This window comes from Tamandua tetradactyla, chromosome 12 (assembly GCF_023851605.1).
Source record: "Tamandua tetradactyla isolate mTamTet1 chromosome 12, mTamTet1.pri, whole genome shotgun sequence".
Taxonomy (NCBI): domain Eukaryota; kingdom Metazoa; phylum Chordata; class Mammalia; order Pilosa; family Myrmecophagidae; genus Tamandua; species Tamandua tetradactyla.
This window is the reverse complement of record NC_135338.1, coordinates 31,778,537-31,793,386: the sequence shown is the minus strand read 5'-3', so window position 1 is coordinate 31,793,386 and position 14,850 is coordinate 31,778,537. Positions and strand designations below refer to the sequence as shown.

Here is a 14,850-nt window from a genome sequence, read left to right as displayed (position 1 = left end):
TGGCAAACATCCCTTCAAATAATTATACCTTTTGCTATATTGTTCTCTTGTCTATTTTCTAATTTGGAGATGAAAAAGAAATTCTAGAATGGGAGCTATTGGGAAATTTAAATAACTTTCAATAATTCTATGACGTTAGAGAATCTTATATCCAAAAAACCCAAACTATCTATTGCTGCACGTGCCCTTTTGGTTACTTACAAAACTTCCCTGTATGTCTCAGTTCAAAAGCTATTTGAAGAAGATTCCTAACTTCAGTGAAGTTTTTGGAAGAATAATCTCCAAACTGGAGAAAACATGGAACATACTGCTGAAGAAAATATTATGATAAAATACATTTTTTCATCATTATAATTAATAAAAACCTATGCCAACTGCTTCACTGTTAACAGTTTATCAACAAAGGCAATGGAAAAGACAAAATTTATTTTAACGATTATTACGTAGTTAAAAGAAACAATAACATGGTAACATAAGGAAAAACTATAATTTGCAAATATTTTAGAGACAATAAGTTTTATTTGTTATAAAAAAGCAGAGTTCTTCCCACATTATCTGCTTCATCCACCTGTACTGCAATTATACAGAACAATATTAAAGCCTCCCCAAATTCAACCAATTTTGCAGATTCCTAATTAAACATTCTGTAATTTCTCATTTCTCTACATTGCACTAAGACGGTTTACTCTGACAGTTTACCACAACAAAATTCTGCTTATGTACAGCCAAAGAATAAAAAATGAGAGGATAAAAGATTTGAGTACTGAAATTGTCTCAATGTTACTTGAAATATGCAAAAATTAAGTTATCTATGTGCGGGAAGGTTATAAATTTTAATTTTAAAGTTAATTTTACTTAACAATAAGAATTTGATCTTAATTTACCTGAAAATGTGCATTTAAAGAGAACCTAGAATCTTACCATTTCTCTTCTTCTTTCTTCTTCTCTTTCAGCCTCTTTCTCATATTCCCGAGTTTTCTTTCGTTCTCGGATTTCCCAATTCTTAAGACGCTAAAACATAAATTGTCAAAGTTTTAAATGCTATACAAAAGAGTTCTACAAATTATGAATAACCTACTAAGTACCACACTTTAAGACTAAAGGTATTTTTTAATCTACCTCTTGATAAGCAGCTTCTTTCTCTCGGAGTTTTCTTTCAAGCTTTCTTCGCTCATATGCATCTTCTTCATCCTCTTCTCGATCCCGTTTCTTGTCTTTCTCTCTTTCTCGCTCCCGTTCTCTCTCTCGCTCTCTCTCCCGCTCCCGTTCCCTCTCCCGTTCCCGTTCTCGTTCTCTCTCTCTTTCTCGTTCTCGTTCCCTTTCACGGTCTCTGCTCTTCTCTCTGCGTAGAAAAAAGATTTTTAAAAATCTGTCCATCTAACTTCGTTTTCCTTCAAAACAATCACAGGAAAAAAGACTATATATATATATATAATGAAATATTACAAACTCAACCAGAATTAAGTATATGATTTTGACAAAACTGTAAACTCCTCTATGCTCACCAGGAACACACAATGTAATTTCAGACCCAAATTCTAAAGTACATTCTAAATTCAATGTTAATGCTTATTCATACGGCAGGATACAAAATTATTATAAAGGATTGAAAAATGATTAATTATGGCCTATCAAATTCTGAAATACCACATAACCAATTATAAAAAGGTAACTCCCAAAAGAAATACAAAAGGCTAATAAACACGTTAAAAAGATATTCGACCTCACTAGTGATCAAGGGATGTGGTACTGGCAGAGGTGTGGAGAAATGTGCATTTCAGCAATACTCAGACAAACAAAATAATGTATAACTGACTGGGCCAATCTTTTTTAGGTAGCAGTACTCAAAAGAAAATACAAATATTTATTCTATCATTATTTCATTAAAAAGATAAACCAGAGACAAGCTAACTGCCCATGAAAAGCAACAGCTAAAGAAATTATGGTGCCACTCACTTTTTTTTTTTTTTTAACATGGGTAGGCACCAGGAAGTGAACCCAGTTTCTGGCATAACAGGTGAGAACTCTGCCTGCTGAGCCACCACGGCCCGCCCTGGTTACCATTCACATGTGTTTATCTCATATGTCTATGTATTAAAAAAAAAAAATACAAATGTTAACAGTGGTTAGCCCTAGGCCTAGAAAGGAAAACTTCTATGCTTACTTCATTTACTTTTCTATTATCTGAATTTTTCATAATGACGATATATTTATACAGAAAATTTATTAAACATTAAGAGTAAAACACAAGTCAAAATTATCAACGTGGAGTGCAAGGGTAGTTCAGTGGTAGAATTCTCGTCTCCCATGCAAGAGACCCGGATTCAATTCCCAGAACATGCACTTCCCGAAAAACAAGCAAGCAAAGAAAAAACAAACAAAAATTCAACAAATAGTGCTGCAATAATGAGATACTCACACGAAAAGGAATGAACTGTGACCCACACCATACAGCATACCAAAAAAAAAATCTGATACGACATCACTTTGTTTAAAAATGAAGTATTTAACTAATAAGTCTATAAAAAGACTTGTAAAGTATAAACAATATCTCTAGGTACTGTCTAATGGGTGATTTTTATTTTCTTCTTTTTTTTTAATTTGTAATTTTTGAGTTTACACAACAGTTATATTTTAGCATTCCAGAAAATTTTAAAAAGTGAATCACAGTGTAAGCCAGAAGCATCATTCCACTTCTTAACTTAGGGAACTATGGTAGGAATAGGTATTGAATAGGTATTAATAATACCGACAGCTCTGTAAATGAAATATCTAAGCTTTAATCAAATCCTGTGATACAGACATTCTATGGGAGCTAGAGAGGGCTCAAGTAACCAGAATGAAGGCAAAGGCACCTCAATTAATGAATTCCATACTGTGAAGTAGGAGTGATGAGATTAAGTGTTAAGTCTCTCCTCTGGAATACTACCATGGTTAAAATACTGTTTAATGAATGTATATTTTTCTACTTATTTTCTTTAAACAAGAAACAAAATCTATAATCATAGTTTTATGAGAAATTCAATAGCAATAACAAATAATTACATTTTTCTTATAACCAAACAATGATTTATATAAATTGTTGGCACCATATTAAGTAACAGAAAACACTGGACTGGGAATCAACAGACTTCAATTATGTAGTCAGCACTCTGTTAATCACTACCCTCAAAACCACAGTCAAATCATTTAAACTCTGTCCTCATCTATGAAAGAAAATCCTGCCACTCTAATCTCAGGTTGTGAAGACTAGGAAAACTGTATCATATCAGAAAATTGTTTTAACAATAAGAAGCCATAACAATACACAAATAAACAAAAATTATAAAAAGGACTTGATGTGAAATATGGCAGAGATAAAGTAGTGCAGCACACCTACAACTCTCCAACTGAGATTAAAGTTCATTATCAAAATCAAGCTATCTGAAACAAATTAAAGGATAAAGGATAAGTGTTGTAGAAAATATATTCCCAATTTGTATGGGCAAAAGATGTGGAGTTAGATGCCTAAACTCTTAATGAATTAACAAACAAAATAAAGTGCTTTTAAAGTTTCAGGGAAAGCTCTCCAGTCTTTTCCTTCTCCAAGTTCTTAGATATATCTGTGAAGTTTTTTTTTTTAATTGGTTGTAGAAATTAGAGGGAAGGGGTGAATTATCTTAAATTAAGCTTTCAGTTTAGTAGCTTAATTTCAAAGATGGTTAAGAGGTGACAAAATTAACGAACTAGATTATAAATTAAATTTGTAATTTCAAAGACAAGATTAGAAAACAATATAAAATGGGCAAAACATATTTGATTCAAGCATATGATAATATACTCTTACCATTAAAAACCATGTGGTATGAACACTAAAAGTTGAAACATAAAATTCAGTGACCAAATTATAGAATATATATAGAATACACTGATTTAATTAAATTCATATGAAAGAATACATTTTTGTGGATACATGCATGTAGTAAAACTATAAAAACACTGATTTTTACACTTATCTATTTCTCAATAATGATTATGCCAAGGGAAGGAGAGGGAAGGATTCTAATGACCACTTAAGAGGGAGAATAAACTTCCAGTTTCAGCCACATGGTAGACTGACCCAAAGTGACTTTCCTCTAGCTACAATTAAGTGAAAACTTCAATAAACCTACTTTTTAGGTTTATATTCACAAACAAGTGAAATTCATATGAGTCATAAATAAATAGAGTAAAATTTAGAACCAAGCAGCCTAGCGAGCTAGTGAGCTACAGAACCAAATAAAAACAACCAGGAGTTAAAAGCAGTAATGCTAGAATTTCCCAGTATGGAAAATGAGGGAAGGACTATAAAAAATGACCACCAACTCAGGGATACAACAGGGAATTATGTCTGCCTGAAACCCTGATGTGTTCTGGGTCTCTATTAAAACTGGTTCCAGATAGAAACCAACCACAAAGTTGGAAATTGTTATTTTAACTGATGCTACATGTGTGTGAGGCAGCAAGCCAGGCATTTCTGTGGCTAAGAAAAGTTCTCTCATCACATAAACCCAAATGGTGTTACGGAAAAGTGCTGACCGGTAGTTCTATCAAAGGGACTGGAGAGCAACAACTTCTACAAGATCTTACCTAGATCGACTCCGATCCTTATTACGATCTGAGCTCCTTTCTCGATCTCGGTCACGATCTCTCTCTCGATCCCGGTCTCGATCTCTTTCTTTTGTCCGGTCACGATCCCTATCCCGTTCTCGTTCCCGCTCCCGTTCCTTCTCCTTTTCTCGTTCACGTTCTCTTTCCCTTTCTCGTTCCCGTTCTCGCCTTTCTCGTTCCCTTTCACGCTCCCTCTCTCTTTCTCTCCGTTCTTTCTCAATTTCCTGTCTTTCTTTCTCCTTTTTGCCTTTCTCTTCTTCCAGTTTCTAGAAACCAACAAAAGTACTTTTAGAGTTAACTCTGTAGCACCAATATTCAGATCTTTCCCGGCGCAACGCCCAATATTAGGACAAAAACACCAAACCACTGGTACTTTAATATTAAATACTGGTGGGTTTTAACTTGACATATTAAAATGAAGCAATCACAAGACTGACAGATTTCCTATAAAACCATATGTACTCTACACAGATGAGGAATCTCCAATCTTGGATGCTGTGAGATTGTGTCAAGTGTAGCTGGCCACTCAATACTATGTAATAACTAAAATGACCCTGAGGAATGTGGTAGTTCACAATTATTAATAGAAATACAATCACTAGGCACTTAACTAAAACTTAACTCTGCCCATTATGAATTTCTGTTAAACAGTCGAACTACTATAATTATAACCTGACTTCCTACTACTTAAAGGTTACTAGTTTGAGGATTTTAAAGGAGGGGCAGAAAAGAGTCAGGTCAGTATACTGTAACAAAACAATGTGCCCTTTGGTTTTTCCACCCAAATCTGCCTAACTCTATGGAAACATTTACTCCCACCATTACAAGTTGGACAGCCCACCAGATACAAAAAGTTTGAAAATCACTCACTCCAAGCAAAAACTGTACACGATAGCAATATTTTCATTTAACTTAAATTTCAAAAGCAACATATTTATGCCATTATGCCTATACAACAAAAATATATCAATGATAAATCCATCCTTGGAAGGAACGATTGTATATTAACTTACAGATGCTGTGCTAGGACATGGCTCGCCAACACTGGATTAACCTTGCCTACAAGCTATGTTTCTGGGAGGAAGAGCAAGTACACGGTTCAAAAATAAACCAAATAACAAAGTCAGACCAAATTTGTACCCTGACAAGATTACCAGTGTACCACAGGGTTTCTATACAAAGTCAGAAAAAATTCCCCAAACAAGAAAAACAACAAAGCAAAACACATTTTTCCCTTTGGTTCCATGTTTAGTGTCACTGAAATGAACTTTAAACTGCAATAATAAAATGTGCATTTTTTTTTCATTTCTGTAAAGCATTTTAAAACTTTAAAAAACAATCTTACCTTTTAGATACTTTTTCTCTTGCTCATGGATCAGAGAACTGATAAAGATTTATGAGAGAAGAACTTATGCATGAAACATCAATATAATCAGCTGCTATGCCCAGTCTATATAAAAGTAGAATACAGGCAAAGCCAATACTGAATACATTGAAATTACAAAGGAAAGAGAAAAGAAATGACAGAAAGAGGACAGAAATAGAAAACTATTTAAAGGGCAAAATTCCATTTATGAAAAAGTCTTAATGTAACAAATATTTATATTGTAAAATGAGGCTAGACTACAAAAAAACTTACCTCAATGTCATTATACCCTTACAAAGAAATCTGTTTATTTCTGAAAGATACTTACAGATTATTTTAGCTGTTCCAATAATAATTTCCTTTGTAGAATTTCTGAATTGTTTACTGTAGGTTATTCATTGCACTACTTAGCTCTCAGGTGTATAATTTCATTTATGTATTAGTTTGCTCCAAGAATCATTTCAAAATTTTGGTTTAAGTGAATGAATCTAGTTGATAGTAAATGCTTTTCCAAAAGAGCATATTCATTTATTACAAACACACATATATTTAAATGACAAAAAGACTGCAGAAAAATGAAATGGGGAAAGTATAGAAAGATGTAAGAAAGTAATGAAGAGGAAAGGACAGATAAAATAAAATCATAAATCTTACCTCATTCTCTCTTCAGACTCGTCCGTGCTGTAAATGGACGCCCCCTGCCACGCTGATACCCTGACAGTCTGTGGTTATTTAATAAACTCATACCAAAACATGCAAAGGTTCACTGAGCTCATATTTTTTAACTATAATTCGAAATATCCCCTTTAGCCATACCGCCCCAATAAAACAACAGTGTTTAAAAAATTTTCCTTTTTTGTTTTTGGTTTTTTATTTTTAAAACACATTTTAGAAATTCAAAATATTCCCTCCAGTGAGCTAAGTCTAAGGCAGTCAAATGCCTGACAGCTTCTCAATCTCTGAAGCAAATATCTTTTCAGTTCATTTTTTTAAACATGATTTCCTCATAATTTACCAATGACATGACAGGGTTTGTTTAACAAATAACAACACAAAGGGGTAAACCACACACACAACTGTATACCATTTTCAAGCTTACTCAGACACTAAATTTGAGTATTGAACCTAACCAAAAGTATTCCTTTAAAATGACTTCCATGAACTACGCTTTAAACTCTTAAACTTCTGGAGAATAACACTTGTGCTCTGAAACACATTCCACTCCTAAAAAAGCACTGTGTATGTGAGCTATAGTTGGGCATCTGGATAGTAAATATTCAGTAGCATTAATTCAATATCAACTTGGAATTTTGAAGAAAAGATAGAATTGTTTGAAAAGAAAAAGTGAACAGTTAACATTTCACTGAGTCAAAGGCCACTTGGTTTATGGCTAAGAACCAATACCATTTATTACCTCTAAAAACAAAATACATTTCATGCAGTATTTGCCAATTCACTGTGATAAGCATCACCTTCAACACCAGCGAACATTCACAGATGCATTGTCACTGAGAGAAGCTTTCATAGGCAAAACTCGTGAGTGGGATTTACTGTGTACAAATACCCATTTCCAAGCCAGTTACCCCTTTGCATATTTTTCTGAGGGGGCATCCATAAATATAATAAAAAACAGAAGCTCATACTTACATCCTATTCCTTGTTACTTTCCAAGCTGAGAGTTTCATCTTGCATTAGTCACCATATGATCTCTATCATAATGGTGGGGGTCAATGAATAGATTAGCTTTTATGGGAATTTACAGTTCTTCCATGCATCTAAAATTTGGTAAGTCTGGTAACCACTGACTTACTTTTCAAAATTTCCCCCTCTCAACTTAAATCTATACAAATATAAATCTTTAATTTTCATTTCAGCGCTAAAGAAATGTTTTCCTAAGATTAAGTTAAACAAATGCCCCCCAGAAATATACTAGTGTATGTTATCCTGTTGCCCTTTGAATCTAATTTAAATCTGATCTTGGTGTTCATGTTGAAATCAAAAAAAAAAAAAAAAAAAAAAAAGCCTTTATTCATAGTAAAGTGAGAAGACTGCAGAGTAATCAGTAATTGAAAAAAACTAAGCGTGACATGTCCACTTTAATATGGTATTGGTCTTCTGTTTCTTTCTAAATAGCAACTAAACCTATAAAAAACATTTAAATTATATTCTAATGTAAGGTTGATTTTTTTTTTTGTCTTTTGCTTTGGATTCTGTAAAAAGTCTAGTTTGGTAGCAAGTGAAAAAATAAGAATACTACCTTGTGTGTGTCTCTGAATTTGCTGATCTCTCGGGATATCAGGTCTCTTTTGTCTTCTTCCATTTCTATAGCATTTATATCCTCCTAAAAAACAAGGACAAAGGGGAATGCAAAAATTCAGTCATAATCAAGACAAACAGAGTGAAAAGGTTATGTATTTTGCATAACTCTTATAAAAGATAAGAGTAAATAAATAGCCGTTCTACAATAACAAACCTAACAATGTAAAGTTAAATAGTAAAAAAAAAAAAAAACAGATGACAAGAATCACAAACTTGGCAATTATCAGTAAACAACTATTGTCTAAAATGTAAACCAACCTTAGTGATAAGTGGATAAGGGATCAGTGGGGCCACTGGAAATCTGCGGAAAATCTGCAGAAAAACCACAAAAATTTAAAAAAAAAAAAAACCCTCTGAAAAACAATACTCTATACGTTTATACTGCAAGCAGTGCAGTATTTTCTTGAATTCAAATTGCCTGACATTAAAAATCAATTTCATTCATGCTCTCTACAACTCCCTCTCATTACCCAGCCCCACTCTCCCTCCAACATGGCCAACCAATGAAATGAGGATCTCATAGTACCAGGACTTTTTCCCTTAATACCCTCCAACATCAAGGAAAAATTACAACCACAAAATTAACCCAAAATTCCTGCCATAGAACAGGATTTCTGTGATCCCCTCCTTCTAACCTATATATCAAAATTTTTTTTTGATATATACTACACTAATGAGGGAAAAGAAGGAACAAACTCAACAGCCAGCCTTATAGGCCTCAATTACCCTTTACTTGACTGATCCTACCAACCACCATTCCCCACTGACTGCCACTTCACTAAATAGGTTTTCATGATATGACTGCATCAGTTAGAAAATGTCATAATAAAAAATGTATTTGGCTACAAAGAAAACTGAATACGAACCTAATAATAAGACCCTGAAATCCAAGAATAACATGAACTATTAAATATCCCTCAAATTAATCACAATTTATGTTTTATACTATTTTCATGGTATATACAATCCATGCATATAAAATACTTTCACTACTTCTAAAAAACATTTTCCATAATTTCTCAAGTCTATACAAGGAAACAGGAGTAACAGAAGCAAATATGTCCTTTCAGTCGGGACTCCCTAGAGTCAACTGGCTTAAGGTGACTAAGGAAGTGTCAGTTAATCCACTAGAAAGGAGGGTAGTGCGGTGGTTCCACAGGAGACTAGGGGCAAGGCTGCCATATGATCTTGCCCATTACTAGGTATATACCTGGAGGAACTCAGAGTGGGGATAGGAGCAGACATTTGCATGTTGGTGTTTATAGAGGCAGTGTCTGCGATTCACAATGGATGGAGGTGGCCTAAGGGTATAACAACTGAGGAATGAGAAAACTATGGTGTATTCATACAACAGAATACCAAGCGGCTGCCAAGAAGGAATGAAGTTGTGAGGCATGCAACTAGGTGAATGAACTTTAAAGATTGTATGTTGAATGAAATGTCAGAAACAAAAAGACAAGATCATGCCTCACTCATATGGACTAACTGTAATATACAAACTCAGAGAATTAAAGTCCAGAGCATGGGTTATAATGTTGGGGCCTATTGTAAAGGGTTGTAGATGGTAAGCTCTTATAGCAACCACATATATTTAGGAGTTTGTAACTGATATTTCTAAGTTCTGAGATACTAAGCTATTTGCTTATAACCTAGTCATTCCCTGAAATTTCACGTATTTATGTGACACCTGAGACTCAGAGCACTGAAGCTATGAAAGTCACGTTTCCCAAATCAGCAACTGTTAAGAAAGCTGAAAAAGTGATCAGACATCGACTAGAGATATGAATGAAGCTGATCTGGAAAGAACTAAGGTAAATCAGAATAGTGAGTACAGGATGGTATGAACCATATTTTCAAACTTCAACTTTGATGCAAGACCAAAGGGAGAGAGGTTTACTTAGTGCAAAACTTATATTCTGGGAAGCACATTATCTATTTTAGCCTGTATGGTTAGTTTACTTGAACACCATAATTACATGGAATCTCGACTGTCCAAGTTAGTGTGATACCCAATATGTCCCAGAGTAATTTGGGCAGTGAATAAAAAAGTATTTTCAAAGTTCTCTTGGGGGGCTGGGAGAAAGAAGGAAATATTCAACTTACCCATCTGGGTAATTCCTGCTTGTCTCGCAAGCAGGGGCGACAACCAATTCAATAGGCTGAGCCCTCAGTGTAGACACTGGCCCCGGTGAAGCTTATCTTTTGCAAAGGGGAAGCTAAGCCTACTTATAATTATGCATGAGAGTCACCCCTCAGAGAACCTCTTGTTATTCAGATGTGGCCGCTCTCCCTAAGCCAACACAGCAGGTGAACTCACTGCCCTCTTCCCTACACGTGACATGATTCTCAGAAGTATAAATCATCCCTGAATCCTAGGGATGAGCTGGGACCCGGTATCATGGGAATTGATGGGGAAGAAAGAAATGAGTCAAAATAAAGTCTCAATGGCTGAGAGATTTCAAACAGAAGCTATGAGAGGTTAGATTATGACGTTACTCTTATGCATTATATCGATATCCCTTTTTAGTTTATGTTGTATTTGAGTGGCAAGAAGAAAATACCTGAAACTGCTGAACTGTGCTCCAGTAGCCTGATTCTTGAAGATCTTATAACTATATTCTTTTACAGTGTGACCATGTGATTATGAAAACCTTGTGTCTGATGTTCCTTTTATCCAGAGTATGGACACATGAGCAAAAAGATAAGAATAAAAATAAATAAATAATAGGGGTGATAAAGGGTAAAAAATTGGATAGAATGAAATAGTAGTGGTCAGTGAGAAGGAGGGGTAAGGGATATGGAATGAATGAGTTTTTTTCTTTTTATTTCTTTTTCTGGAGTGACGTAAGTGTTCTGAAAATGACCATGGTGATGAATACACAACTATGTGATGATGTGTGAGCTGATGTTTGTATAATATGGTTCGTTGTGTGTGACGATTTCTCAATAAAAATATATTTTTTATAAAACTACTACTAGGGAGTAGTAGTTCTTGACTGTTCTTTCTTAGTCCTCTAGTTGCTCAACAGCATTTCTGTCCATGGAGGGTTACTAAAGGAAAGACAGCTAAAAAATACAGTATAAGTGAAAATTCTTAGTAAATGGCACCTGCTTTCCTGCTTAAAGCAGAGACAGAACAGCAGAACAGCCACAATTATGGGGTAAGGCAAAAGAGAGCCAGTCGCTTCACGGCCAAGAAAATAAAAATCTCGTTTTACTGCTTAATATAAAGTCCCTACTTATACCATTCAACTTCTTTTTTTTAATACTGAAATTTGAATTAAAAGATAACTACAAGACTCCATGCCAATGCATTTCAAATATACAAAACAAACGTTTTGGTCAGAAAATCAGGAAGCTGACTGATAGTGACTGTCAAATTAGGCTTAACAGTATATCATCATAAACACCAATCATTCAGTTTTTCCCTCAAAAGCTGAAATGTAATCAAAGTATAATATGACATCATAGAAAATAAACTGTAGAAACGTGTCTGCTCTATCAGAAATCAGTAACACATACGTCCTCCTTCTTTTCCTTCTTCTTCTTCCTGGGGTGAGAGTCAGATTCCTGGGAGGGGGCATTGAGCTCACTGGAGTATTCACGTATTAAAACTTCTATCGCCCCTTTAATCATCTGATCTCTTCTCTTCGTTTCTTCATCTAAGGCTTCCTCATCATCATTAGTGACAGTCTCTGGCCTGGCATTCTTAAGAAATAAGGCAAAGTTTGGGATGGGAGGGGAGAAAATCAAACAAGAAAATGAAAATCATTCTAAAGAGTTGATAAAAAAAAAAGCACATTTTCTCTAAAATATCTCCACAGTCCTTTTAAATGAATAAAGAGCTGTTTTGTCTTCACAAAACTAAGCTTCATTTGTTTTTTCCCTAAGATACTAGTACTTTTTCATTGTCTTTTCCTCTGTTCCCTTAATAACTAAAAATCTGGCCCCTAACCAGGTGAAAAAAACATTAAATGACAGGACTATTATTTATACAACCATTCTGCAAAGCTTAAACAATTTTTCACATAGTACTGTCAACAATTGCCTAAACTATTTACTTAATAACCAAAATTATTTACTAAATAATTCATTCTTGCAAACAGACATTAAACATTTGTCAATTATCTATGTGGAAAAGTCAGAAAAAAACTTTACGTATATATCATAACCACCATTAAAATAAACAGAAGCACGTTAGTGTTAACAAGCAAATAAAACCAGGAGACAGCTATATACACCAAAACGCAAGTATAAGATAGGTTAGGGGCTAAAATCATGGCTTCTTTGTTTCCCACTTTGCTTTCTGTAATTTCTGTAATATGGGAATACCACTTATAAAAATTTGTATACCATCCCCGACCATGCACCCCCAAAGAAACACCTGTATACTTATATAACAAGCAATCAACATTCGCATTAAAGTCTTCCTCCCAATGACACACACATACACATATAAAAGTGAATAAACTGATGTTGTACTGCTTCTCAAAAAGTAAATAACACTGTTTGTAACATTAATAACATTTGTAACATTAATAAATCAGTAACACTACTGATAATCTTATAAGAGAACTCTAACTCCGAAAAAGGAAAAAAAATACTGGCTCCTAATACACTACTATTCTTCTTATTTCTTAATTTTATTATAAGCCCATGGCTAAAAAATTAATCCAGTTGAAACCACGAAAAACATTTTAGAGAATGACCGCAAAGCTTTTGATAATTTCCTTTTACTATCAACTACTGACTTCATAAAATATGGAAAGGGGAAAAGATGACAAAGAAACAACAAGATGCTTTGTAATTTAAAACTATATATACATACGTACTCTAAAATACATATGAGCTTATTCAGTAAACATACTGTAAATATTTTCACAGATACAAAAGAAAAGAAACATTTTTTTTTACACAAATGTCTGACTCTTGGTCAAAATGCACAGAAGTCTATTCAAGGTGAGCTTTATACCTTGTTTCTCAACAAGATAAAACAAGCAGTGATTTTATAACTCCACCACTATTCTGGAAGCTGTTTCCAATGGACAGCTATTCACCAAGCACACGTATCTTAATTCACTCAACAAATTTTTACTAAGTGCCTTCCTTTGTGCAGGTCCCTTGCTAGAAGACAGAAAACTCAAAACTGCAAAAAGATAACCCTGCCCTCAAGTGTTTAAAAATATGGGATAAGTGATGGTTTTGACACATATAACTTCAATATAAGGTATTACATGGTATAACGACACTAATTGCTATAAATAGGAATTTCTTAACATTTTCAAACCCCTGCCCCTTCAATCTTCTGTCAATTTTCTACTTGGTATTTAATAAGAAAAGATACTTTACCCAAGGACTGTAATTAAATTGTTAAACTTATTTACCAAAAATACAATGAACTATAATTGTGTTGATGTGTTCCTTTCTTACATTAAATCAATTTTTATAATAGGTCTACACAGCTCTATCTATAAAGCTCTCTCAAAAGACCTGTCAGTGGGATTCTGCTTCTCTCTAGGACTGAATTAATAACCCCTCTGATAACTCTGTAGTGAAGGTTTAGGTGCTGAGACACACACATGGTTATTCCAACCAAAACTCTCAGCTGCTAAAACCTAAATTCTATATTATGAAAATATACATTGTAGTGAGCACCCAGTCTGGCCATTTTCCCTACATCGTGAATTCCTTTCCATAAGACCTCTCTCTTGCTATGCTTTCTTAAGCAGTGAGAGAAGTAGGACTATAAATCCAGAAGCCTACTCATATAAAACTACTCACAGCCAATTTCTTGTCACCCCCATCCTAAACCAAAATTTAAACATTAGCTGGTTTTACTGAAATTAGAAATAAAGCATTTAGAATGAACTAATTCACACTACTGCTGAATGGCCCCTGATCTACAGAGAAAATGGACATTTTTAGAAAGAAAGCTTAGTAGCACCATCTCTTAACAGGTTGCTAATGTACCAAAAAAAGAAAAAGAATGACACATCACGGGAAAAGTTATTTTTGGTTAGAGAGACCATTACATAGGCTGGCAGGTTTCAATTCAAGATCTACCACTAAGTCCTCAATCAGAAACGATTTCCAGACTTAGAGTTTCTTCTTCCACTTCAGAAATCAGAAAGCACATTCAATTATTCTGGGGAGAAAAAGGTGGAGGGGTTTAGCAGCACAAGAAGCTTATCAAAATCATCTGCATAATTGAGATGTTTATGTAATCTGCCCAAATGGCTCTTTTCAGGGGAATTAAAAGAACCAAACTACAGCTCTTTGATAGTAAAGCTGCTAGCTGTCAAGTTGTAAAACAGTTCCTCTAGGCTTACTCATTGGCAATGGTTTCTAGGGCTCAAAACAAGACCTTTCTGGGAACTGCATTTAATTCAGAGCCCTTTTATTATCAAATAATGTAGACTCACTCAGCCAGACTAGTTTCCAGGCAAAGATGTAAAGATGACCACCTGGAGCCTCCATCCTTGATTAGAATGTCATACATGTGGCTCTCTCTCAGTGAATATCTGTACTTGGAAAAC

At 34.4% G+C, this 14,850-nt stretch overlaps 1 protein-coding gene across 6 annotated transcripts in view; it reads right to left on the bottom strand.

The window, feature by feature from the left end:
* Positions 1–14,850, bottom strand: part of RBM25 (RNA binding motif protein 25) — a 63,454-nt gene that overhangs the window by 13,206 nt on the left and 35,398 nt on the right. For 5 of the 6 annotated variants that reach the window (XM_077122934.1, XM_077122928.1, XM_077122932.1 and 2 more), the window contains 6 exons: positions 11,837–12,022; positions 8,573–8,626; positions 8,253–8,336; positions 4,609–4,895; positions 1,120–1,342; positions 922–1,011 (listed from right to left, as the gene is read on the bottom strand). In XM_077122934.1, coding sequence (XP_076979049.1) covers positions 922–1,011; positions 1,120–1,342; positions 4,609–4,895; positions 8,253–8,336; positions 8,573–8,626; positions 11,837–12,022 — 924 coding nt within the window. The remainder of the gene's footprint in view (positions 1–921; positions 1,012–1,119; positions 1,343–4,608; positions 4,896–8,252; positions 8,337–8,572; positions 8,627–11,836; positions 12,023–14,850) is intronic. The other variant, XM_077122931.1, reaches the window with a different exon arrangement.